We start from the raw sequence: 24065 nt of genomic DNA, 5'->3' as shown, positions 1-24065 counted from the left end.
CGTATCATGCTTAGCGAAATAAGTCAAGCGGAGAAAGACAACTATCATATGATCTCCCTGATATGAGGAAGTGGTGATGCAACATGGGGGCTTAAGTGGGTAGGAGAAGAATCCATGAAACAAGATGGGATAGGGAGGAAGACAAACCATAAGTGACTCTTAATCTCACCAAACAAACTGTGGGTTGCTGGGGGGAGGGGGGTTAGGAGGAGGGGGGTAGGGTTATGGACATTGGGGAGGATGTGCTTTTGGGTAAATTGGAAGGGGAGATGAACCATGAGAGACTATGGACTCTGAAAAACAATCTGAGGGGTTTGAAGTGGCGGGTGGGTGGGAGGTTGGGGTACCAGGTGGTGGGTATTATAGAGGGCACAGCTTGCATGGAGCACTGGGTGTGGTGAAAAAATAATGAATACTGTTTTTCTGAAAATAAATAAATTGGGGAAGAAAAAAAAAAAAGATAAAGTTTTCTTACGTTAAAAAAAAAAAAAAAAGAAAAAGAAAATGCCTACGTAGTTTTACCACATTTACATTTGTTACTAGATTGAATTAGGAATGAGCTATACAAGTAATAAATGGCCCCGAACATTGTGATTCAGTCTACTTACTCAGCTTTGTGGTCAAGCACATTTATTTTCATCCTTTTAAAGAGAGGTGATTTGGGCGCCCGGGTGCCTCAGTTGGTTAAGCGACTGCCTTCGGCTAAGGTCATGATCCCCAATTCCCAGGATCAAGCCCCACATCAGGCTCTCAGCTCCATGGGGAGTCTGCTTCTCCCTCTGACCTTCTCCCCTCTCATGCTCTCTCTCCCTCAAATAAATAAATAAGATCTCTAAAAAAATTTTTAAATAAAAAGAGGTGATTTGGGGTGCCTGGGTGGCTCAGTGGGTTAAGCCGCTGCCTTCGGCTCAGGTCATGATCTCGGGGTCCCGGGATCGAGCCCCGCATCAGGCTCTCTGCTCAGCAGGGAGCCTGCTTCCTCCTCTCTCTCTCTCTGCCTGCCTCTCTCTGCCTACTTGTGATCTCTGTCTGTCAAATAAATAAATAAAATCTTTAAAAAAAAAAAAAAGAGGTGATTTAACAGTGTTACTGTCTTACATATAAACAAATGTATATGAGAAATAATATCTCAACAACCATTTCTTAACTGTAACAGAAAACTCAATATAATCTTTTGACATCCACGTATGGTTAGAACCTAGGTTCGCCCGTGCTTATTACCTTCCTTCCTGGGGGTGGGGGAGACACAAGAACAAACATATTTTGATATAGCTCCATGATCTAAGTTAGGCAATGTTTCTGTCCTTGTTTAAAGAATCTGATGTCTAAAAAAATAAAGAATTAAAAAAATCTATATCTAGATAAAGTTCCCAGCCTTGTGAATAAAACAGTACATTTGCACTATAGAGTACTGGATAACAAGAATCATTAAATCAGTAAGGCTATTAAAAATAACACTGAGGAGGGATGCCTGGGTGGCTCAGCTGGTTAAGCAGCTGCCTTCGGCTCAGGTCATGATCCCAGGGTTCTGGGATCAAGTCCCACATCGGGCTCCTTGCTCAGCAGGGAGCCTGCTTCTCCCTCTGCCTCTGCCTGCCTCTCTGTCTGCCTGTGCTTGCTCGCTCTCTCTCCCTCTGTCTCTGACAAATAAATAAATAAAATCTTTAAAAAAAGAAAAAAGTAACACCGAGGACATGGGGAGATGGAGAGGAGAAGTGACCTGGGGGCAATCAGAGGGGGAGATGAACCACGAGAGACTGCGGACTCTGAGAAACAAAGTGGGGGTTTTGGAGGGGAGGGGGGTGGGAGGTTTGGTGAGCCTAGTGGTGGATATTAAGGAGGACACCAATTGCATGGAGCACTGGGTGTGGTGCATAAACAATGAATCTTGGAACACTAAAAAAAAAAAAAAAAATTAAAAAATTTTTTTTCATTTCCTTCACTGAGAAAGATGATGCAAGAATTAATTACTATTAACCAACACCAGAAGTTTTTAAGTAGAGCTTAGCCATGGATTAACCATTCACAGGATTGTAAAGGGTTTACTCGCTCACTAAGCTGCCTGGTGATACACAGAAGAGCAAGGAAGTTCCTTCTCTCACGTGAGGCAGAAGTTTGTGGGATCGAGCCACTTACACTGCCTGAATACGATGATCTCATTCCTCTTACTCCTTGAAATATCCAACATTTTCCAGGCCTTCCTCATACTGGTGAGATGATGGCATCACGCGATTTTGGTCCGAAGTACTGAAAACACCCCTTGAGTCCTTGGGCTCAATGGACCCTGACCTATTTCTCAGAGCACCAGCTTATCGGAAGGTCCTTAATTAAAGCTCCATAAGGCATGAATTCTGCACTACGAGAAGACACGCTTCCCCTCTGGCTTCCACGTGTAGGGCGTCAGCTTCTCACTCTCCTGTCTGAGCTGGAATCTGAAAATGCTCACAAAAGGGGCTAATGGTCCTCTATATTTTCTTCAGCTGTTAACACCAAAGCATCTTATTTCAGAAGACAGTTTTGGTTTTGGGGTGCACAGAAGGTTGAAGCCACAGTCATAAATTTCAAACTAGAAGTCGTTCTGAGAGATTCACTAAGGCTCAAATCCCTGAGGAAATGATTAAAGCTAGATGGGTAAGCAAATGGCATCGCTAGAATTTGCATTTCACGGAGATCGTTCTTGTTCTTAGAACCAGCAGAGTTCTTTGGGTGCTGCTACGGAAATCATTTATGGTCCTCTGCCATCCACGTGTAGCATGATCGAGGAAATTTTTCTTGTCTTTGTGATAGAAGCTGTTCACTAGAAACCATCACAAAATGTGCCCTTGTGATTCTGCCTGGTGAGGCTAAAATCAGCGGAGGTGACAAGACCTCAGATGCCTTGAAATAATTTAACTTTCATGGATCTGTTACACACACAATATGAAAAGAAGTTCTTTTTTAAATTTGGCTCTTGTGTTCATAAGCTTTACGTGTGTTATAAGATGCCCATAGGTAAGGAGCAACTGAGAAGACATGAATAAATTTTTGCAATGAATTCTCCTGAATTAAATAAAAAAGAAATAAGTAAAGAAACAGAGCAGGATACTGTCATTAGTAACATTACAAGTAATTTAGAAGCCTATTTGCAGAAGGATGGCTTCCCATAATGAGAATTACAGTGTATCCTTCTAAAAACAGGGTTTGGAGTACTCTTATTTCCAGTAGTTTTTGCCACCTGGTCACCAGAACAATTTTGTGTAGTTTAAAGACAAATAACACTAGTGTTATTCAAATATCAGCAAGATAGCCAGATTGCTTTAACGCCCGAACACCACCAGCAGGGCTGGCCTCCTGCACTGCTGTCCAAAGCTATCAATCCTATTGTCATCCTAAGCTCTGGTGGATAGAAAAAAAAAGAATAACAGAGCCTCGCGTAAAATTTCTTGCTTAGAAAATGAAGAGTGCTTTCCTTCTCCATTATTTGTGATTTTACATGCTTCTGTTACTAGAAATACAAGAATAAAAGCAAGTTAAGCTCACACACTTAACGAACTAAAAGACCTCACTGTTCCAAGAACAATAAACCTTTTGAGAAATAACAGTTTAAAAACAAATTCTGTTACTTCCTTTTATAAATGTAAGATGGAAAGAGTTTCTGAAGAGGTGCCATTGCCATACAGGACCCGAAAGAACAAGCCCAAGGGGTGGTTTAAACATCTTTGATGGAAATTTTGTGATGGTGTCACCTTACCAATGACAAAAACATCTCAGGGAAAGGTAAAGGGAGAGAAGCACAGGACAAGAGAGAAAGAAGGAAGACAGCTTCCTGGAAAACTAATTCAAATAGCTATGAGAAGTTAAGGAAATTTGCCCTCCTAGGGTTATGTGTATCACAGAACTTAACCACATAAGCCCTGAAAAGATTTTTTTTTTTTTTTTGGTCTAAATAGTTGTGTGAATAGCAAAACGCTATTTTGACAGTTTACCAATTCCAAGATGCACATGTTTTTCACGTTTTAACATCTCTCAAGTCAAATAAGGGTTACAGATTAATTGATAGCTCTATTCTTTCATAGTGCTACATAAAATAGTGTTTTATCTTTCAACTGATGGCATCTTAGAGTGTTTTGAGATACCATATACTTGTCCAATACCATAATACTTGGTTTTTTTAATTTAATTTTACTTTCTTCAGTGTTCCAAGATTCATTGTTTATGCACCACACCCAGTGCTCCATGCAATACGTGCCCTCCTTAATACCCACCACCAGGCTCATCCACCCCTACCATCTCCATCCCCCCCAAAACCCTCAGTTTGAATGTTGAAAATAGAACTGCCCTATGACCCAGCAATTGCACTACTGGGAATTTACCCTAAAGATACAAACGTAGTGATCCAAAGGGGCACGTGCACCCGAATGTTTATAGCAGCAATGTCTACAATAGCCAAACTATGGAAAGAACCTAGATGTCCATCAACAGATGAATGGATCAAGAAGATGTGGTATATATACACAATGGAATACTATGCAGCCATCAAAAGAAACGAAATCTTGCCATTTGCGACAACATGGATGGAACTAGAGCGTATCATGCTTAGCGAAATAAGTCAAGCGGAGAAAGACAAATATCATATGATCTCCCTGATATGAGGAAGTGGTGATGCAACATGGGGGCTTAAGTGGGTAGGAGAAGAATCCATGAAACAAGATGGGATAGGGAGGGAGACAAACCATAAGTGACTCTTAATCTCACGAAACAAACTGTGGGTTGCTGGGGGGAGGGGGGTTAGGAGGAGGGGGGTAGGGTTATGGACATTGGGGAGGATATGTGCTTTTGGGTAAATTGGAAGGGGAGATGAACCATGAGAGACTATGGACTCTGAAAAACAATCTGAGGGGTTTGAAGTGGCGGGTGGGTGGGAGGTTGGGGTACCAGGTGGTGGGTATTATAGAGGGCACAGCTTGCATGGAGCACTGGGTGTGGTGAAAAAATAATGAATACTGTTTTTCTGAAAATAAATAAATTGGGAAAAAAAAAAAAGAAATGCAAAAAAAAAAACAAAAAAAAACCCTCAGTTTGTTTCTCAGAGTCCATGGTCTCTCATGCTTCATCTCCCCCTCCGATTTCCCCCAGTTCATCTTTCCTTTCCTTCTCCTAATGTCCTCTGTGTTATTCCTTATGCTCCACAAGTAAGTGAAACCATATGATAATTGACTCTCTCTGCTTGACTTATTTTACTCAGCATAATCTCCCCCAGTCCCGTCCATGTTGATACAAAAGTTGGGTATTCATCCTTTCAGATGGAGGCATAATACTCCATTGTATATGTGGACCATATCTTCTTTATCCATTCATCTGTTGAAAGCCATCTTGGCTCTTTCCACAGTTTGATGACTGTGGTCCTTGCTGCTATAAACATTGGGGTACAGATGGCCCTTCTTTTCATTACATCTGTATCTTTGGGGTAAATACCCAGTAGTGCAATTGCAGGGGTCATAGGGTAGCTCTATTTTTAATTTTTTAAGGAATCTCCACACTGCTTTCCAAAGTGGCTGCACCAACTTGCAGTCCCACCAACAGTGCAAGAGGGTTTCCCTTTCTCCACATCCTCTCCAACATTTGTTGTTTTTTGTCTTGTTAAACTTTGCCATTCTAACTGGTGTAAGGTGGTTTTAATTTGAATTTCCCTGATGGCTAGCGATAATGAACATTTTTTCATTTGTCTGCTAGCCATTTGTATGTCTTCTTTGGAGAAGTGTCTGTTCATGTTTTCTGTCCATTTTTTGACTTGATTATCTGTTTTTTGGATGTTGAGTTTGAGGTGTTCTTTATAGATCTTGTTTTAAGTAGTATTGTGAAGACACTCCAATGTTATTTCCAGGGATAGCCGAATAATATCCTTCAATTCTTTTCAAGTACCTAGATCTTTTGAAGTCAGGAATACCATGGGCTCATTTATAATTTGGTGAAGAAATGAGAAAGCCTTCCAGAATGGGCTCTCTCCCAGGTAGTTTAGCTCTCCTTCTAATGAAGGCATTCTTCATATCCACATTTTACAGGAATCTCTACCTACCAGAAAAAAAAAAAAAAAGTCATAATAACTAGTTTTCCTACACTGAAAATGTAAAAAAAAAAAAAAATGGAAGCAAAATACTCTGATGAGTAGAACACAGAAAAATTTTAACACATTTTACAATTTCTTTTCTAGGTATATTTAATGAACTTTAAGAAATTCTAGGAAAAGTTTAAATGTGTGATTTGTGATTCCAAGTGATGTGTCACATCTAATATATAGGATTATCTGCTCATAAATTCATTCTTCAAAGTTCTATTCATGATTCTGTTGCTCAATATTATCAATTATTAATCATAAGACAAGAGCCTTCATTACTACTGACAATGGCTAGTTCCCTGCTGGGAAATGCCATTTGCCTATTTGCGAGATTCTCTTTTACTGATTGATAGACACTGATTGTAATGAAGTGATACAAGCCCAATTAGAACAAATGATTATAGTTGATAACTAAAGTGGGCCTGTGATCCTAATTAATCCATTTACTTACTGTTGTCCCAGTGTCAGAACATTAAAGAAAATGCGGTCTCTAAACAAACACACAGACAGGAAGAAAAATACTCATTTCTGCGTAAAAGCACCAATGAGTTGGAAATGGGGAGAGGTCAATGTGTAATTTTTCTAGCAAGCGGTGTTGTAACACAATATAATAGCACATATTTTATTTATATCATGTTCTTTTTTCTTAAAATTTTCTGTAGGTGCTTCAGAAAATGCATTTTATATATATTTTTTACATTTAATCAACTTGATTAGAGTTAATAATGTATATGGAAAATGACTGCCTGACATAAAAAAGTACAGTTTTTCATGTTAAAAAGTATAAATTTGTTCTTTCATTTGTATTACTGGAATCAAAGAATAATGAGTAAACTCTGTACGAATGATTTTCTCTCTTATCTTTTTAACTATGCTGGTCTTATTTATTCATGGCCATACAATCTGCTCATGGCAATTATGAGAATGATTTTCTTAAAGAGAAACAATAGATTTCAAAGGTCAATTAAGATAATTCAGCATACAAACATACAATTATGGCATATACACATAAAACCCAAAGAATCAGATTGTCTTCGAAGAAAAAATGTAGACCAGTAGTGGGAAAACCAAAATCTACAACAATTGATGTAAGAATTACATGGGGAGTTAATTAAGCTTACTTTCAAATATGAGTGTAGTTGTCAACTGGGGGGTGTATGCAATGAATGCACATGTATTAGTTGAAACAGGGCAGGATATTGGCTAACCAGGTTGACTCTGGAGAAAGAGCTGTGTGACCTTGTGTCAGGTGCTTACCTTTGCTGTGCTTTAGAGCCTGGGTGGCTCAGTGGGTTAAAGCCCCTGCCTTCAGCTCAGGTCATGATCCCAGGGTCCTGGGATCGAGCCCCGCATCAGACTCTCTGCTCAGCAGGGAGCCTGCTTCCTCCCTCTCTCTCTCTCTGCCTGCCTCTACCTACTTGTGATCTCTGTCTGTCAAATAAATAAATAAAATCTTAAAAAAAAAAAAAAAAAGAGGAAAGGAAGGAGCTATAATAGTATCTACTCCGAATGTTAGAATACCAGCTGGTCTTGAGTAAAAGCTCAGTTATTAGCTAAGTCATAAAATGGCTGGAAAGAAAAAAAAGTTAGCTTTATTTTTAAGTGGGTAAAATTTTATAACCACTGTAAAAAGTTCATGCCAGCTTTCATTATGTGCAGACATTGGAAATTAATTATATAAACTTTAATACAGCCTCTAGATACTTGTACATTTTGAAACCAAGAGACAGTGAACATTTTATTGACAACAGGTGTGAAATTTAATGTTCCAATATGTATTCTCATGTTTCCTATATTCAGAGAGTAGCCTATAAATGCATCTACTTCTAAATAGATGGACAGATGAGTAAAGAATATACATATTCTTAAAGGCATTACTGATGACAGATAAGAAAGGTGTTCAAACTCTTTTTGCCTATGTTTGTAATGATTTCTGATATTGTTCTAAAGCTCAGCTTTTTTACACTCCATGAAAGTATTGTGGTCGGGCGCCTGGGTGGCTCAGTGGGTTAAGCCGCTGCCTTCGGCTCAGGTCATGATCTCAGGGTCCTGGGATCGAGTCCCGCATCGGGCTCTCTGCTTGGCGGGGAGCCTGCTTCCTCCTCTTTCTCTGCCTGCCTCTCTGCCTGCTTGTGATCTCTCTCTGTCAAATAAATAGATAAAATCTTTAAAAAAAAAAAAAGAAAGTATTGTGGTCAATACATAGTTTAAAACAGATAATGATAATTTCCACTTTAGTTCAAGTTTAAAGAGAATAATCCTCTCCAAAGTTCAACACTAAATGACATCTAGCAACTTCCATTAAGTGACTCTGTAAACGATGTAGTGTTTGTTAGTGTTGTACCAACTCACCAAGGTATCTTCTAATTCCTTTTCATTTATCTTGAATAAAATGGAAGATTAAGTGTGAGCTGTCCCCTATTGAAAATTAAGTCAAGTCTGTGAAAAACCAATTGCCCGTAAACCTTCAAACTTCAGAGGACTGTTTGAATAAATCCAAACAGTGCCGAGCTTGGCTGCCTAAAGGTCTCTGGGGTTTCTATTTCTATACAGTTTTCAAGTTTCATGAGCTCTTTTCCAAGAACAGATAAACTAATGTTCTCCACCGGCACTGGGCTTGTTTTCACCACTTCCTTATGAGGCAGTGTGACTTGTTTTGTTTTTGTTTGTTTTACCTCTGACACACTTCCCACAGGGTACCTCCGCGTGTCCCCTGACCACTTGGGTATTTGAGGGTTGCTTCTCCACAGCGTTTCCCTACCCAGTCCCTCTTGTCTCGGACATGCCAGCAAATGGGTCGACTTACCCGCTCACGTCTCCAACTCTTCATCATACCGGAAAAGCTGAGACCGGCCTCTCCTGACTTGTGTCATGTGTGTGCCCAGACGCACGCACACCACGGCCTGCTACCATCGCTCACCGTCTCCCACCTGGGTCCTGCCTCTCCCACCTGCCCATCCTGACCCTCCATTCCTCATATTCGTGTTTCTTGGGGTTTGTACTTCTATTACGCTCTTAGGCTGGGATCTAAGAAGCTGACTGCCTCCATCATGATTCCTTCGAGAGCGCGGTTTGGGCCCATTTCCGTGTCTTGACCCCACGTACACACAGATGGCCCTCATGTCGGTGGCCTCTCCTGGGTAGCAGTAGCAACAGGAAACCCGCAGTTTCTACCAAGCACTTCAGATGGGACAAACACTGTGCTCTTCCCTCTGAAAGCATCATCTTGTGAAATATTTATAACAACACTTGAGGTGGATTATATTAAGGCCAATTTAGAGATAAGGAAAAATTGAGTCTTAAAAAAACAAACAAAGAAACAAACATAAGTGTGTTTCCTGAGACGAGGCAGCAATAGAGTTGGGGTTTGCTAAAAGATGTGCAGACACCCAAGCTGGCAGGTGTCCGTGCGTGCGCGCGTGTGCGCGTGCGCGGCAACTCCAGGACTGGGAGCACCCACCGGACCCTCTCCTCGCAGCACAGGGGAGCGTTGTGCGCAGTCCTGCCTTGGTCTGCTGGAATTGACCCAGTTGGTGCAATTCTCCTCATATCTGCTCCCTGGAGAAGAGGGGTCCAGGGCTTGATTTTACAGTGAACTATGGTGAAGAGGAAGTGACACTGTAGGAACTAAAGGCAGTCTGCCCCCAAATGTGCCACTTTGGCTTTTTGGTGGTTTTGAATTAAAGCTACTTTAAAAATAGCATTGCATGTACTTTCAAAATAGACCCTCCTCTGTCCCCCTGAAAGCAGGAAAAAGACCTCCCACGTGAAAAGCACCCTCCCTGTTCCAGGAGACAGGCAGACCTTCTTACACCAGAGATGGGGAATTCAGAGCTGAGAAGCCTGTGTCCGCCCGCCGTGTTACTTCTCACTAATTGATTACCATCGCCCAAATTCTGTTCAGAGTTCCTTATTAATGGAAGCCCCCAAAGTTACGTTTTCTTTGTCTTGTCAGTTCCTCACAGATTTATTGTCTCTTTGTCTAAAAGTACAAGAACTTCCCACCTTGGGTTTCATTTTCATTCTTGGGCCTCTGTTGCACACATAATAAAACTTTGGGGTTTTTTTCCTCTGTGAAACTGTCTCAGGTAAATTTTAATTTTTAGTCCAGCTAGAAGACCTTGGAATGTAGGAGAACGAATTTTTCTTTCTCATCAACATCATGGTCTTGATTGCCGCAGAGGCATCACTCACTGCCTGCGTCACCATGAACAAATTACATTATCCCTCTGAGTCTCATTTTCCTTGTCTACAAAGTTCAAATGGCGTCATTATTGACAATTTATATGGAGATCAGATAGAACAACCTATGAAACCAGTTTGCACATTGCCAGGCACATAGCGAATGGTAAAAATGCTAACTTTTTCCTCTCCCAGTTTTGAGCTCTGTGTCTTTAGTGCAAATATGACTTTAAATTTTCTGGTCAATAAATGGGAAGATACAGAGCAAAGGTAAAGTGAATTGGTTAGCAGGTTTTTTGTTAATACACAGATGAATTTATTTAGGCGAACACAAATTAGCATTAGTGATTATCACAGAAGGAAGCAGAGTCTCAAAACAATGAAGGAAAGTTGGAAAAGGCAATAAGATAACCTGGATAATTATTTAGGTAAAAGCAGGAAAAGGTGTTGGTGGGCAGTACCTTGAAAAAAAATTACACCAGATTTCAGGACCTCCCTGCTTTTTCTTGGCGGGGTAGGTGCTTTCAAAGTACAGAGCTGTATTTTTGCTATTGTAGCGTGGTGGAGTGGAAACTCATTTTTCCCAAGAGAGATCAACATCACAGTCCGAAGGATAGTGCACTCAGAAACCAAGAGGAATGTTTTGTTGGGAATTTACCTTCAGCAAATCCCAGAATTTGGGAGGTTCTGATTTCCCAGCTGTAAAATGAGAACCACTGGACTTTCTAAGCAGGGTTCAAACCTCGAACAGCATGGCCCACGCACACAGTGAACTTGGGCTTCCTCCAACCATGGAGGGCTCCCAAGTAGTCAGACTTGCACAGTAACTCAAGAGAGGCGGAAGGAAAGAAGAGTCCGCCGTAGAGGTTGAAGGCAAAACCAAAACAGACATGATGTCATGTCTACTTGCGTGATTCGTCAAAGCAATCATCAGTCAGCCCAGATTTAAGAGGCAGGAGCCCAGACACCCTGTGTTTGAATGCAAGCATCCTGAATCCTCCACAAAAGTAACGCATATTTTGTGCTCCTGGTGACTCGACTCCATCGGAAGACAAGGAGCCGAAGGGCCTGATGGTCCATGAGCAGACTCGATGCCTGCTTCTGAACAATGACTGAGGAATGGATTCTCCAATGTGCAGAGGAAGACTTACACATCTGAGATATGGTGGAGAAGACTTGTACCTTGAACAGAGATCGGGAGAGTATGAACATTCTCGTTTTCAAATACAGACTTCTCACTTTTCTGAATTAAATATTGATGTAGAATAAAAAGGAACTGAAGAAACAAGGGAAGAAATAGAAGACCCTGAAGACCAAGAAATAGAGACATGAGGCAAAGGAACAATAAAGGGCAATTCAGATGAAATTGTTATGGAAGAAATTTTTACCTTATTTATTTCCAGGAAAAAAAAAATAGGTGTACTGTGTTTCCATGATGCTTAAGACTGACTGATCGGGAAGAAATGTGTGTCCCAGAATGAAAAAAAAAAACAGAAGGAAAAGTAATTTGGGGAAGAAGAATTAACCACTGATGACACTGTATGTTAATAAACAAATTTGCAATGTAGTAGGAAAAAATAAAGGGTACACAGAAATGAGATAAATAGGAGGTTTGTTTTATGGATAAATTTGTGTTTATTAATGGACATTGCTCACAGTAACGAAAAGACATTGCGTGTTGAATTCAGTTAATACCTCAGATGAAAAATTAGCTTTCAAAGTGAAAGGCCTTTTGTCCCGGTGATAATTTTGCAAAATGAGCCTTGCCTCTATCCCTTCCAGTCATGGAAATCCGGTGTGTCTGTGGTTACTTCGTCAATACATAGTCCCACCCACAGAGATTGTCCCAACTATTAGGTCTGGGGTAAAACCAGAAGTGTGTATGGTTAACAAGCACCTCAAATATTCTGGAAAGCGCTGCCCTATTGTAACCCAGAAATTTGACTTCTCCCCCAGACCCCCTGCATACAAACCACGGGATGGACATTGGTATGGTTAGTACATCTATTTTCCCAATAAGAAGGAAAACTTCGAAATACACCAAATTTTGAAAAATATAAAAGTTGGTTACAATGTTTTCTCCTTGGAGCCATCTTTAAAAGAAAATACCTCCAATAGGACCAGACTGTTAAATTCACTGAGTAGGGCACATTTTTGGCAAGACATAGCCGATCTGGAGATGCCTCACTGCTAAAAATGTGAAATCAAGTAAATACGTTCACACCCTTTGGCTTCATCTTCCATTAAAATGTAAAAAAAAATTCTTAGCTTTATATGCCTGTGACAGTTTATCGGGATTTTCTGACAGCGTCTTGGAGGAAGGCTGTCCACACTGGACGCAGAGGACGGCAAGTCTCAAAGGCCGGGCATGCGGTGGGAAAGGGCAGACCACGGGGAGCGTCCGGGTCTCTAAGGTTAGGCTTGACAGACACGATCTTTCCCTCTCCCACTTCTGCTGAGTGTCAGGTATTAAATAAGGAGGGAATGTGAGGTTTTATTGACTAGAGGAGTGCCCGACGCCCGTCAGAGTGAGCATTTGCTCAGACTGCATCAGAGAAACTGTACTTAGACCACAGAAAATTATTTCTGGTTGTTTTTTTAAAACCTGGTGTGAATCGATAAAAATCCATTTCTCTCTTGAAAATGCCATGTAAAGTACTGTTCTCTTTGAACTAATCATAAGCTTGAGCCCCTGAGTGACAGTGTGTTGATCTCGGGGGCTAATGTTGAAATTTCTGTTTCCAGTGAGAACATATGTCACCCTCTCACCACAGAGCTTCTCAGGAAAAAACATGTTTTAATATGTAAAAGTTCCTATGGCAGGAGCACAGGAAAAGATCCATTTGAGAAAAGATCTAGGTAAGGGAGGGAGGTGGTGTCCGGAAAAATTGTAAGACACTGAAATGGGGAAAAAGGATTAATGGTGCCTGCGTTGGAGGCCCCTGGGGAGTATTTCTGGAAGGGCTTGCACCTCCAATCCGAGTTATTTTATAACTCAGTAAACTGCAGAAAGCTGATAGTGAAGCAAATAATTCTTGTACATAGAAATGCAAATGTATTTGTCTGGTGGGTACAACTGCTTATTGTTCTGGCTAATTACCAGCATTCCTGACTGGCTGTATGCCCTTTGAATTCTCCTTGGAATCAATTGTACCATCTTTTTTGTTCCTTCTAAATTAATGAATGAAATTAAATCCTCTACAAGTGTTCATTTCATGTTTCAAGTCATAATTTCACTTTAAAAAAAAAAAAGTTAAGCAGCAAATTAGGCAGGTATCTTTAACAGATTCCGTCATATGTCACCTACATTTAACCCTCAACTTCTTTTTTTTTTTTTTTTTTAAGATTTTATTTATTTACTTGAGAGAGAGAGAGCAGGAGGGGAAGGGAAGGCAGAAGGAGAGGGAGAAGCAGACTCCCCGCTCAGCAGAGAGCTTGTCCCAGGGCTGGATCCCAGGACTCAGGGATCGTGACCTGAGCTGAAGGCAGACCTTGAACCGACAGAGACACGCAGGCGCCCCAACCCTCAGCTTCTAAAAGAGCAGATTTCAGCGTAGTATTTTACATAAAGCCTGACACATCTCCTTTTTCTTTTAGCTTCAGACAAGCTTGACTGAGCCAATGACGTTATCGAAATCGATATCTCTTCCTCGCAGCGCGTACTGGCATCACATCACTCGTCAGAACAGTGTGGGAGAAATCTACAGCTTGCAAGGCAAGTAGCTTGAAAACTGTAAAGCGGCGCCTCCATTAGCCTCCTACAGGTGGGCCAGGAGTCATGCAAATTGCTTGGCTTGCCTTTCCTCCATTTTCATTTATCAGCTGTCACCGGCCACAGTGGGAACTCGGAGGCTTACAGTGGCTTTTCTAAAGCTATCATTTCATAGACTCACGGTAGAAATTTTTCCCAAAGTCACTGAGGGCTGAGGACCCTATTTGGCAGAGAAACTTGACTAGAACGTTATATGAAACCTATTACCAGAAGCTACAAGAAGCTGGTACTGGGGTCTGTTTCATGCCGTTTTATAAAGGATTTCTGTCTTAGCATCCTTTTTTCTGAATAGGATTGGATATCAGTTCAGGAGGCCAATTTCAGGCTCTGTGATAAAATGCTACATAAACCCATTCACTGAAGTCTTAAGGTTTAGCCAAAATCTTGGCATAGAAATAATGCTGGAGGGCACAAGGCAGGAGACAAGTGTGAAAACTTGGCTTCTGTATTTTTCCTAACGATAAATGGTTTAATCAACTAAAACGGGAATGGGTTACCAGATGGATCAAATTAATAGATAGCAAGTATTTCATCAAGAGCAGCACAAACCCCAGCTTTGGCATTTTTTCCCTCTTATCCTTTCCCTATTGTCTTAAAATGAATAATCTTATCCTTCAGATAAAATATTCAGCAGCAAGCAATTGACTAACAGCCGACCAAGACCTAAGGAAGTGGGGCCTTGGAAAAATAAGGCTAAAGAAACACATTCATCCAACAAAAATTTTCTGAGCACAATAGATTTGAGTGTAATGGGCACCGATCATATCTGCTGAAGGGATGACTGGGGTGACCTTCGGCACAGTAGGCATGTGCAATGTCTTTCAGTCATGCTTTAACTCTTGCTCATATTAACATGAAGTGTTTCAACAGAAACAACATAATGTTTTGATGACAAGGAGACCGCAATGGTATATTTTTAAAGCAGTATTTGCCAGGATTTCAAACCTAGACTAATGGAATTTGGTCCCTGGGAATTAATGATTAAAGGACACATTCTGCAGGGAAGAAAAGTCAGAACAGTTTTAGTCATTTGTGGATGACAATTACATTTTATATTTTAAACGAACCCTCTTATGGGTAGTTACTACCTTTTTGTGTTGTTGCTTTGCTTGAGAAAATCCTTCCTAGGCCAGGGAATATAGGATTTGAGAGGACTCCTGACAGTTTTGTGGATCAGAAAGAGGAGACACATACCTCGCTTTTGCTTCCTTCTACAAATGACGGCAACCACCTTCTAAAATGGCCTGAGTCGTCATTTTAGGATTAGAAATAATTAGAAAATATGCTTTTAATGTAAGGTTATTTTATTCAAACATAAATCTATATATGAAATGATTGTTAACAAACCAAATTCAACTGAGTAAATTTTACCTATCATATTGGCTTAATTCAACGATGGTGAGCAGACAGCATGCCCTCCAGCAGATAGGAGATCTTAGGAGCTATGTATAATGAAAGACTTTTGTCGGCAGAGGGGGCAGGGATAAGGAAGTTATACTGGCCAAGAATGGATTGGGTGTAGCAAGGTCACTTCCGTTTAGGAGCTATCAAGAGTCTGTCGGACAGATGACCTCACTAGTACTGACCGGGTAGTTCCCACTGACTGGTCTAAAGTTCTTTCTCTTGGAGAGCTGAAATTGTGTAAGGAAGTTACATGTTAAGTTTCCGGTGGACATTAAGGGGCTTAGCCTAAGTGACTCCATATTGAGCTTACTGTCTTGTTTTTAACAATATTGATGTTTAATCAAGTAAAAATAAAACCATGGAGCATTTTCATGAGGAAATACAAATGAGCAAATTTCTAAGCAAATGACAGTCAGATATTAATAGAAATAAGTTCAAAAAGGTTAGAATCAATGTTGTGATAACTTTGGTTTTGACAAGACTTTGGTCTGTAATTCCAGCAAATGAAAGATGGTTGTTTTCATGGTAACATGTGGAAACCTATTCTCTGAACAGAGAGCTGACATTTAGACTGATGTACAACATCAGAAATAATTTCATACACATCCAACAAAAAATGTCAGAACTTGTTTAAATTCTTCAAAACATTGACGAAGACTTGAAGGGGGACAGTGCTGACTTACAATACAATAGAATCAATAACTGCTTGGACACTCTAGGATCTATCTCACTGATATTAATTTCCAGCAAAGGTAAGGATTTACATGCTCTTTCCATTATGATGAGCAGTTTGCATTTAAGGTCTCAATACACATTCTTCCTGGGTTGTTTATTGTTTTTGTATGTGTGTGTAACAAAGAAATATGCAGCAACTAAATATGTTTTGTGTATGTGTGTAACAAAGAAATATGCAGTGACTACAAGTCCAATAAATGTAGAATGTATTTGATGTAAATTGTATTTCACTCTACCATGGCTTTATTTTTATACTGTATGCTTCTCAGAGCAATACTTTTTGCCATTTTATCTACCCCTCATTTTATGTTTATATCACAGAGAGAGAGAGATAAACATCTAGATGGATAGCTAGATCATCAGTAAGTCGATTATATATGGATAGATAGAGATGTAAACTTGTTAGTGATGCTTTGGCAAAGCTGATACATTTTACTCTCCTTTCGTTCTCTTGAGGCTATCAAGGTAAATAGAGGACAAGAGTCTTTTGTCCGTAGTTGGTTTTGGGGTTTTTTTCGGGGACGGGGGTTGATTATTGGTGTGTAATTGACACAGGCTTTGCCTCCATGGAATCAGGACAGGATAAAACTACCAAAACAGGAAATAAGAATGGAAAAAGTAAAACTTAGGACCTTTTCTTCATACATATCTACACTTTTTTTCCCCAAGAAACTACAATTGATGCCTCCCGTCTGAGTTACTTTATAATGCAAGAAATTGCAGAAAGCTAAAGAAGTACATAGTCTGATTTTCCAGAGTCAAAGGAGAAACCAGGTGATGCTGGGTGTTACATCGTCAAGTAAAGTGTAGGTGGCACTGAGGAATAAAAATGTATCTTCAGAATTTTTCATCATATTTTCTACATTCTAGCTGGAAGGTGAGATCAATATGAATTAAATTCAGCAGGCTTTCGTTCAGAAGATAAAGGGGGAAAAGCTCTCTCTATCTAAAGCTTCATAGATTGGGATTCATTAAGAAGCAGCACATGTACTAGAACTGAGAAAATATTCATGGTGAAAACAAATCTATTCCACATTATGACGTACCTCTACCTTCGATTGCCTGTCGCCCTCAAAACTGTACTTGCTCAGTTTTATTGGATTCATTTTTGTCCTCCATTCTCTAACTATAGGAGCAAGATACTCTCTAAGAGACCAACGTATCCATACTGACATCTAAATAAAATAAAGTAAAATAAAATAAAATTGACATCCTGCATTTACTTTAATGTTTGGAAAAGAAGTGCAATGTAATCTGCTAAATCTCTCCATGCTACTCCAGAATGATGCTCTGAAAGTGTAAGTTTTTCTGGTTTCTGTCTTGTACTCCAGCTCTCTGGAGTCAAAAGACTAACGAAGGGGCGCCTGGGTGGCTCAGTGGGTTAAGCCGCTGCCTTCGGCTCAGGTAATGATCTCAGGGTCCTGGGATCGAGTCCCACATGGGGCTCTCTGCTCAGCAGGGAGCCTGCTTTCTCCTCTCTCTCTCTCTGTCTGCCTCTCTGTCTACTTGTGATCTCTGTCTGTCAAATAAATAAATAAAATCTTTAAAAAAAAAAAAGAATAACGAACAGAATAATTTGCCTTAAAAAAAAAAAAAAAGAATAATTCGCCTTAACAAAAGCAAGTTAGCTAAGGACTAGGCAGCTACCATGGAAAATCCCTACTGTAAGGGGCCTCTGAGAGATTGGAGCAAGCCACCTCTTCTTACAGAAGGTATGAGTAAAGACTTCCTATTCCCAGTTTTTGCCAGATAATAAGGATGATTAGTTTGTATTAGAAAGTAATGTTGTTTCTATTTCTCTGTTTAACACGTTTATGAAAAATGTTTGCATCACAACACGCTGTAGAGATGCTATGTCTAGACATGAGGAAACCATTCACTTCAAGAGAAGGAAACATGATTTTGAACTCTTGACTCAAAAATAAGTGCCACTTCTTTATTATTGCTGAATTGTGATTTTGGTTCTAAGGCCTTCAGCAGATGTGTTGAGAATACAAGGAACATTCAGAACAACAACAACAACAGCAACAAAAAACAGGTGAGAAGGTGTTGGTTAGAGTTTTCCCTCCTTTGGAAGGTGACTTGTAATCACCGTTCTCATAACTGTATGACAGATTGTGTGGCAGAGTCTTTAAATCGGAACTTGTGAAGATGGCAAAGCACCTACTGAAAATGACAATTCAATCTAGTAAAAACCACCAATGGTCCCAGGCTCACCACAGGCACATACCGAGTCTTTGTTGAATGAATGCAAAATGCATTCATGAATTAGAAAGGATGGACTAGCTCGTCTCCTCCCTGAGGAAAATTCTCACCTGTCCTGCCAAAGGAATCCTCATGTCCGGTCCCACCCACAGCCCGTCCAGGGCCCCCGCCTTCCCCTTGCACATGCTTGGGCTTGTCTGCTTCTTGCTCCGGAACTGCCTTGACTCCGCAGATGCTTGCTCCTGCTGGTCTGCATTCGGCAAACACAGGAGGTCCCACGAGAGGCTTGGCCCCATCCACATAACCCAAGAGCTGGGTTTCTGTCTCTGTCTACCGGCTGCTTTCCCTCCAGAGAAGATCATCCACCAGTTCCACTGACGTGAAGGGGGGACGAGAAGGTGGGCAGAAAACGGGCTTTGGGACCACGTGCTGTCCTTACATTTGCCCTGATACATTGCATCACGTGTTTTTACGCAACATTATATGGGATATATGCGACTGGGTTTTGAGCACCTTGAACAACCTCACTGTTTGAATCAAGGAGAATGCGGGGGGCTGGGGGGCCGCTTGTAAAAGTGGTAGCTTTTGGTGAGCACTGATTAATATGCACATGCTAGCTCTGAATCGCCTGCCCCCTCTGCCCTCTCTACCTCTGTAATGAAGCTGCGACCGCCAGTGTCAGCACAGCGTACGCCTGATTCCACGGGAGGCATTTTCACTTGCCGAAAGGGCATCAGCGGCTCCAATTTCTCTGAAGGACAGGATGCAAACAGGGAATTAGAATTAGAGATAACCTTCAGAAAACAGTAAATAGAATTCTGACATAGATTAGGGAGGTAAATCAGAGGATTTACTCACTCTTCGCTCAACTCTGACCCTCTGTCCTTTCCTGCCCGTTCGGTTTCAAGTTCACGCTGTGTGTAAATCGCTTCCATCAAGCCCTTCTGTTTAAATTTTCATCATATGATGTTTTCCGAATTGCAAAGCTAATAAAATCCTTGTATAACAAGTGAAAGAAAAAAGAAAAGAGAAAATTGCACCGATAAAAGGAAAAAGGAGCCTGTGTTGGTTCAGTGTTTGACCGTGTGCCAGAGCCGAGTCAGTCAGCACCAGCGGTAGTGGACAGAGGCCTCGCGCATCCTATGTGAGCCCCAGCCCTCTGGCGGACCTGTGGCCACAACCCCCAACAAGTGAGCCATTTGCCAGGGTCAACGCTTCTAGTAAACCTTCTTTATGAGCAGTTACTGCATGTCCTTCCCTTAGAAGGGTAAGGCGAGGGCAGCAGATGCCTTCCTGGATATCTGTTTTTGAAGGTAAATGAATTGATTGCTCCCCAAAATAGACATCATAGAAATTCTCCAAATGTCCTCACTGTGAAATGTTCGTTACACACCACAGTCCTCCCTAATCATTCCCTTTTCCACGCTCCCCGATGTTTTTGTCTGACTTTAATACCACCACGTATTTGTTCATAAACCCTCTTCTTCCATTCGTTGTGAGGTAGCAACTGGAGATGATCTTTATCTCATGTCTCAGCCAAACGTAGGGCACCATTGTTGTGAAGAAGGGCCATCTGTTAAAATATTGCTTTGGGGAGTTAAATAAACCTGAGTTTGAATATCAACTTACCACTGCTGAGTTGGGTGGCTTTGGGTCATTTACTCATCTTGCTAAACCTCATTTTCTTCATGTCTAAAATGAGGCTAAGAGTTCCTATCATGGCACTTAAAGGAGATCATCCACACTGGGTGTAAAGATTCAGTAATTATTAACCATTGTCAATCTATTGAAGGCAATTCAATTTCCACTAAGATGTTTTTCTCTGACAAAGGGAAGTATGCTCTCCTATTCCAATTTATTCTATTATTTACTTTAAAATTATTACAGAGTTTCTACTACACCTTAAGAATTTTGTTTTGTTCTAAAGACTTTATAAAAGTCTAGCTCTAAGAAACGGATTCTAGCTTTTACAGTTCTAGAAAAACTAAATCTAACTCTAAACCTAACCTTAAGTTAAAAAAAAAAAATTTCAGGCTTAAGTCTTCAGCTATTTGTTTTCTTCCCCTCAGTGAGTTTAAACAAGACATTTATGCCTCAAACCCATGCACCCCTTTCCCCAGGTCTTACAAGGCTCAGTCCAGGTAGCCCAAGGAGAATTAGACCCTGTTTTCAGGCCAAGGAATTGCAAATTCCTGGAAGGACTTTATTCAGCTCAGTGCAGAGGCAGTGCCCCCCACCTCGGCCATCCACCACCTGCCCCCCAAGATCTGTTCTTGCTAATCAGCCTGCCCTGACTGGGGACAAGGCTTTCCGAGAAATTTCTTTCTTCCTGCACTAAGGTAGGCTGATTTTGCTTGAGCCACTCAATTTATTCTGTCTTGGGATGCATTTTCTGGCTGGACTAAAGGTGAAAGGCAAGATTTAGATTGTTAATTAGGTTCTCCTGACATAGCACAACACAAAATCTAGAGACGGTGCACGGTGTAAAATATAACAAGTCAGCCATTTAATCACTGTTTACCAGGTATGTAAAAGGAGTAGATAGAGACAGATAAAGGTAAAAGACTCAAGACTTACCAGATGTTACACAGGATTAGTGTAATCTGTGAGTGGTTTATTAAAATAAATTGCTTCACGCTCTCTAATTCAAACCTGAAATTGAAATTTGAATTAAACCTGAAACCCGGTCTCTATACTTGATTTTTTTTTTTCTCAAGCTTCCCCCCACCCACTTTCTAAAAAAATATAGTAAGTAATATATTAAGTTCAGTATTAATCAAACTATGATGGAAAAAATACATACTCCCTTTTATTCAGTAGGAAATAAACCTAGTACAAAATATTAATTCAGGGAAAGGTTAATACAGCCATGGCTGAAGCTTAGCTGCCTTTGTCATGTGTGTAAATGCATGTGCATAAACGTGTACCCACATACACAGGTGTTTGTGCAGACACACACAGAACCATATGGCTCATTGCTGTTGTGTATACATAATTGTACCTATTAGGGTACACATCACAAATTATAAAATACATAGAAGAACCTTCAGGGAAAATGTTCAATTATATCTTTCTCCCTGACCTGTTTCCTGTTTTGTTTTTCACTTCAGCTATCTCTGGCCCTTCAACAAATACCCTATCCCTGGTTATAGGCTTAATAATTGTATTTTGCCTGGATTTTTTTTATTGTCCTGTGTCTGCCAAACAGAGAATACAGCATCCTAGACTTGATAATGACTGGAGGATAAGAAAAGACAAGCAACATCAGAAATCAGCATCACTGAAATGACACCTGCCAGGGAATAAATCGCAGAGTTCACGTAGATTTAATCCTGTCCATCAATGAAGTTCTAGGACTTACCGTACTGCCCTACAAATAATGGACAGGGATTGAATGTTTGCTGCTACAAACTTGAAACATCTGATATGTAAAATCTAGGAGCTTGGTTATATAAGTTTATATAAGAGAAATTTATGTTAAGAATGGAAGCCATGTGCATATGTGTTCATATGTATTTAACACAGGAAGAAGAGTATAGTTTTGGAGTGTTTTTAGAAATTATTGGTTGCCATTGCTCCATTATATTGGATCGGTAAGGAGTTTAGAACCTTCCCTTTATTTTTGTAACACTATTCTAATACAAGAAGGAGAAGTTCAATGCTAAACTTTAAGTGATATGTCTTTAACATATGCTCAAAGGTAAAAGATACATGACTTCAAAAAAAAACAAAAACAAAATTTCTTACTGATAGCAGAACTCTGTGGCAGAAATTGTTCTTCGAGTCCTTTTGCTCATCAGAAAATGCCATTCTTCCAGATGAATTTGGCAAGTGGCTTCTCTGGTGTACCGTCGAGGGATAGCCATGGTCTGGGGCCCTCTCGTACCCACTGTCGAATTCTCTCTGTGCTCAAAAGCGATGGCTTAGAACGTCCTGTGCTTGTATCTGTGCCTGTAATTAGTACCATCCTGATCAGTGGAAACTTCTCTTGGAGAACAGTTTATCATTCATGAGTTAACTTGTAAAATATTTTGAAATTGTCTGAGTTTTTGGTAGTAAAATATAGTATAGTTTTTAAACACACACACACACACACACACACACACAAACACACACCCCCTCACATTTTTTCCAAACAAACAAATGAAGGAAATCCTAGAGTACGATCCATTTTCTTTTCCAGCACGCCTCTACATTCTTGCTATAGCCTCATTAGGGCACATTATATAAACTGAAGAATGTACAAGTGAAAATCACCATATGCTATTCATTCATAATCTGCTCCCTGTTTCCTGGGCTCAAGCATTGACTCCAACCTTCTGAAGTTAGTGAGACACTAAGAATCCAGAACTCAGAGACATCCTCTTTGCTGGGTAATTCACAGGAACCTGCCAGTGTTTAACCACAAGTAATCTTCCATTCAACAAATGTGCAGGGGGAAACTTCCTCACTGGGGTCAACAGAAAAGTGCATGTTCCGAGACACAAGTGAGGAACATGTCTGAAAATTCTTTATAGGAAGGAGAGGGATATTTTATTGCATAATCTGCTACCAACAAGATATGATGCCACATAATTTCACATATATAACCTCATATAAGCCACACTCTTGAGAAGCTAGATTGTTATGGATTCAGTTTTTATAGATGAAGAAAAGGCAGTATTATTGTCCATTTACTTATCGAGCACTTTATACCCTGTCATAATTGATGATCTTCCCAGGAACTGTTTGAAATAGTATTTCAGACATGATCTTCCCAAGAACTGTCTGAAATACTATTGTTTCATTTTACAAATAAGGAATTTGCCCTCTCCCTCTGCCTTTTCCCCCTCTACCTGTGTGCACATGCTCTCTCTCAACTATGTAAATAAATAAATATGAATACGCAAAAATAACTCGCCTAAGGGCCAAAAGTAGTATTATCAACACACACAGTCTTTTTCTTTTCAGCATAACAGTATTCATTATTTTTGCACCACACCCAGTGCTCCATGCAATCCGTGCCCTCTCTAATACCCACCACCTGGTTCCCCCAACCTCCCACCCGCCTCCCGCCACTTCAAAACCCTCAGATTGTTTTTCAGAGTCCATAGTCTCTCATGGTTCACCTCCCCTTCCAATTTCCCTCAACTCCCTCCTCCTCTCTAACTCCCCATGTCCTCCATGCTATTTGTTATGTTCCATAAATAAGCGAAACCATATAATAATTGACTCTCTCTGCTTGACTTATTTCACTCAGCATAATCTCTTCCAGTCCATCCATGTTGATACAAAAGTTGGGTATTCATCCTTTCTGATGGAGGCATAATACTCCATAGTGTATATGGACCACATCTTCCTTATCCATTCGTCCACTGAAGGGCATCTTGGTTCTTTGCACAGTTTGGCGACCGTGGCCATTGCTGCTATAAACATTGGGGTACAGATGGCCCTTCTTTTCACGACATCTGTAACTTTGAGGTAAATACCCAGGAGTGCAATTGCAGGGTCATAGGGAAGCTCTATTTTTAATTTCTTAAGGAATCTCCACACTGTTCTCCAAAGAGGCTGCACCAATTTGCATTCCCACCAACAGTGTAAGAGGGTTCCCCTTTCTCCACATACCCTCCAACACATGTTGTTTCCTGTCTTGCTAATTTTGGCCATTCTAACTGGTGTAAGGTGATATCTCAA

At 40.5% G+C, this 24065-nt stretch overlaps 1 protein-coding gene across 1 annotated transcript in view; it reads left to right on the top strand.

Annotated features, from left to right (window-relative positions):
- Positions 1 to 24065, top strand: part of DOK6 (docking protein 6) — a 372760-nt gene that overhangs the window by 291867 nt on the left and 56828 nt on the right. The window contains exon 7 of the mRNA XM_044242827.1: positions 13874 to 13991. Coding sequence (XP_044098762.1) covers positions 13874 to 13991 — 118 coding nt within the window. The remainder of the gene's footprint in view (positions 1 to 13873; positions 13992 to 24065) is intronic.

Source organism: Neovison vison, chromosome 3 (genome assembly GCF_020171115.1).
Source record: "Neovison vison isolate M4711 chromosome 3, ASM_NN_V1, whole genome shotgun sequence".
NCBI classification, from domain to species: Eukaryota; Metazoa; Chordata; class Mammalia; order Carnivora; family Mustelidae; genus Neogale; species Neogale vison.
Note: the sequence above shows the minus strand (reverse complement) of the source record. Positions and strands in the feature narration are given on the sequence as shown.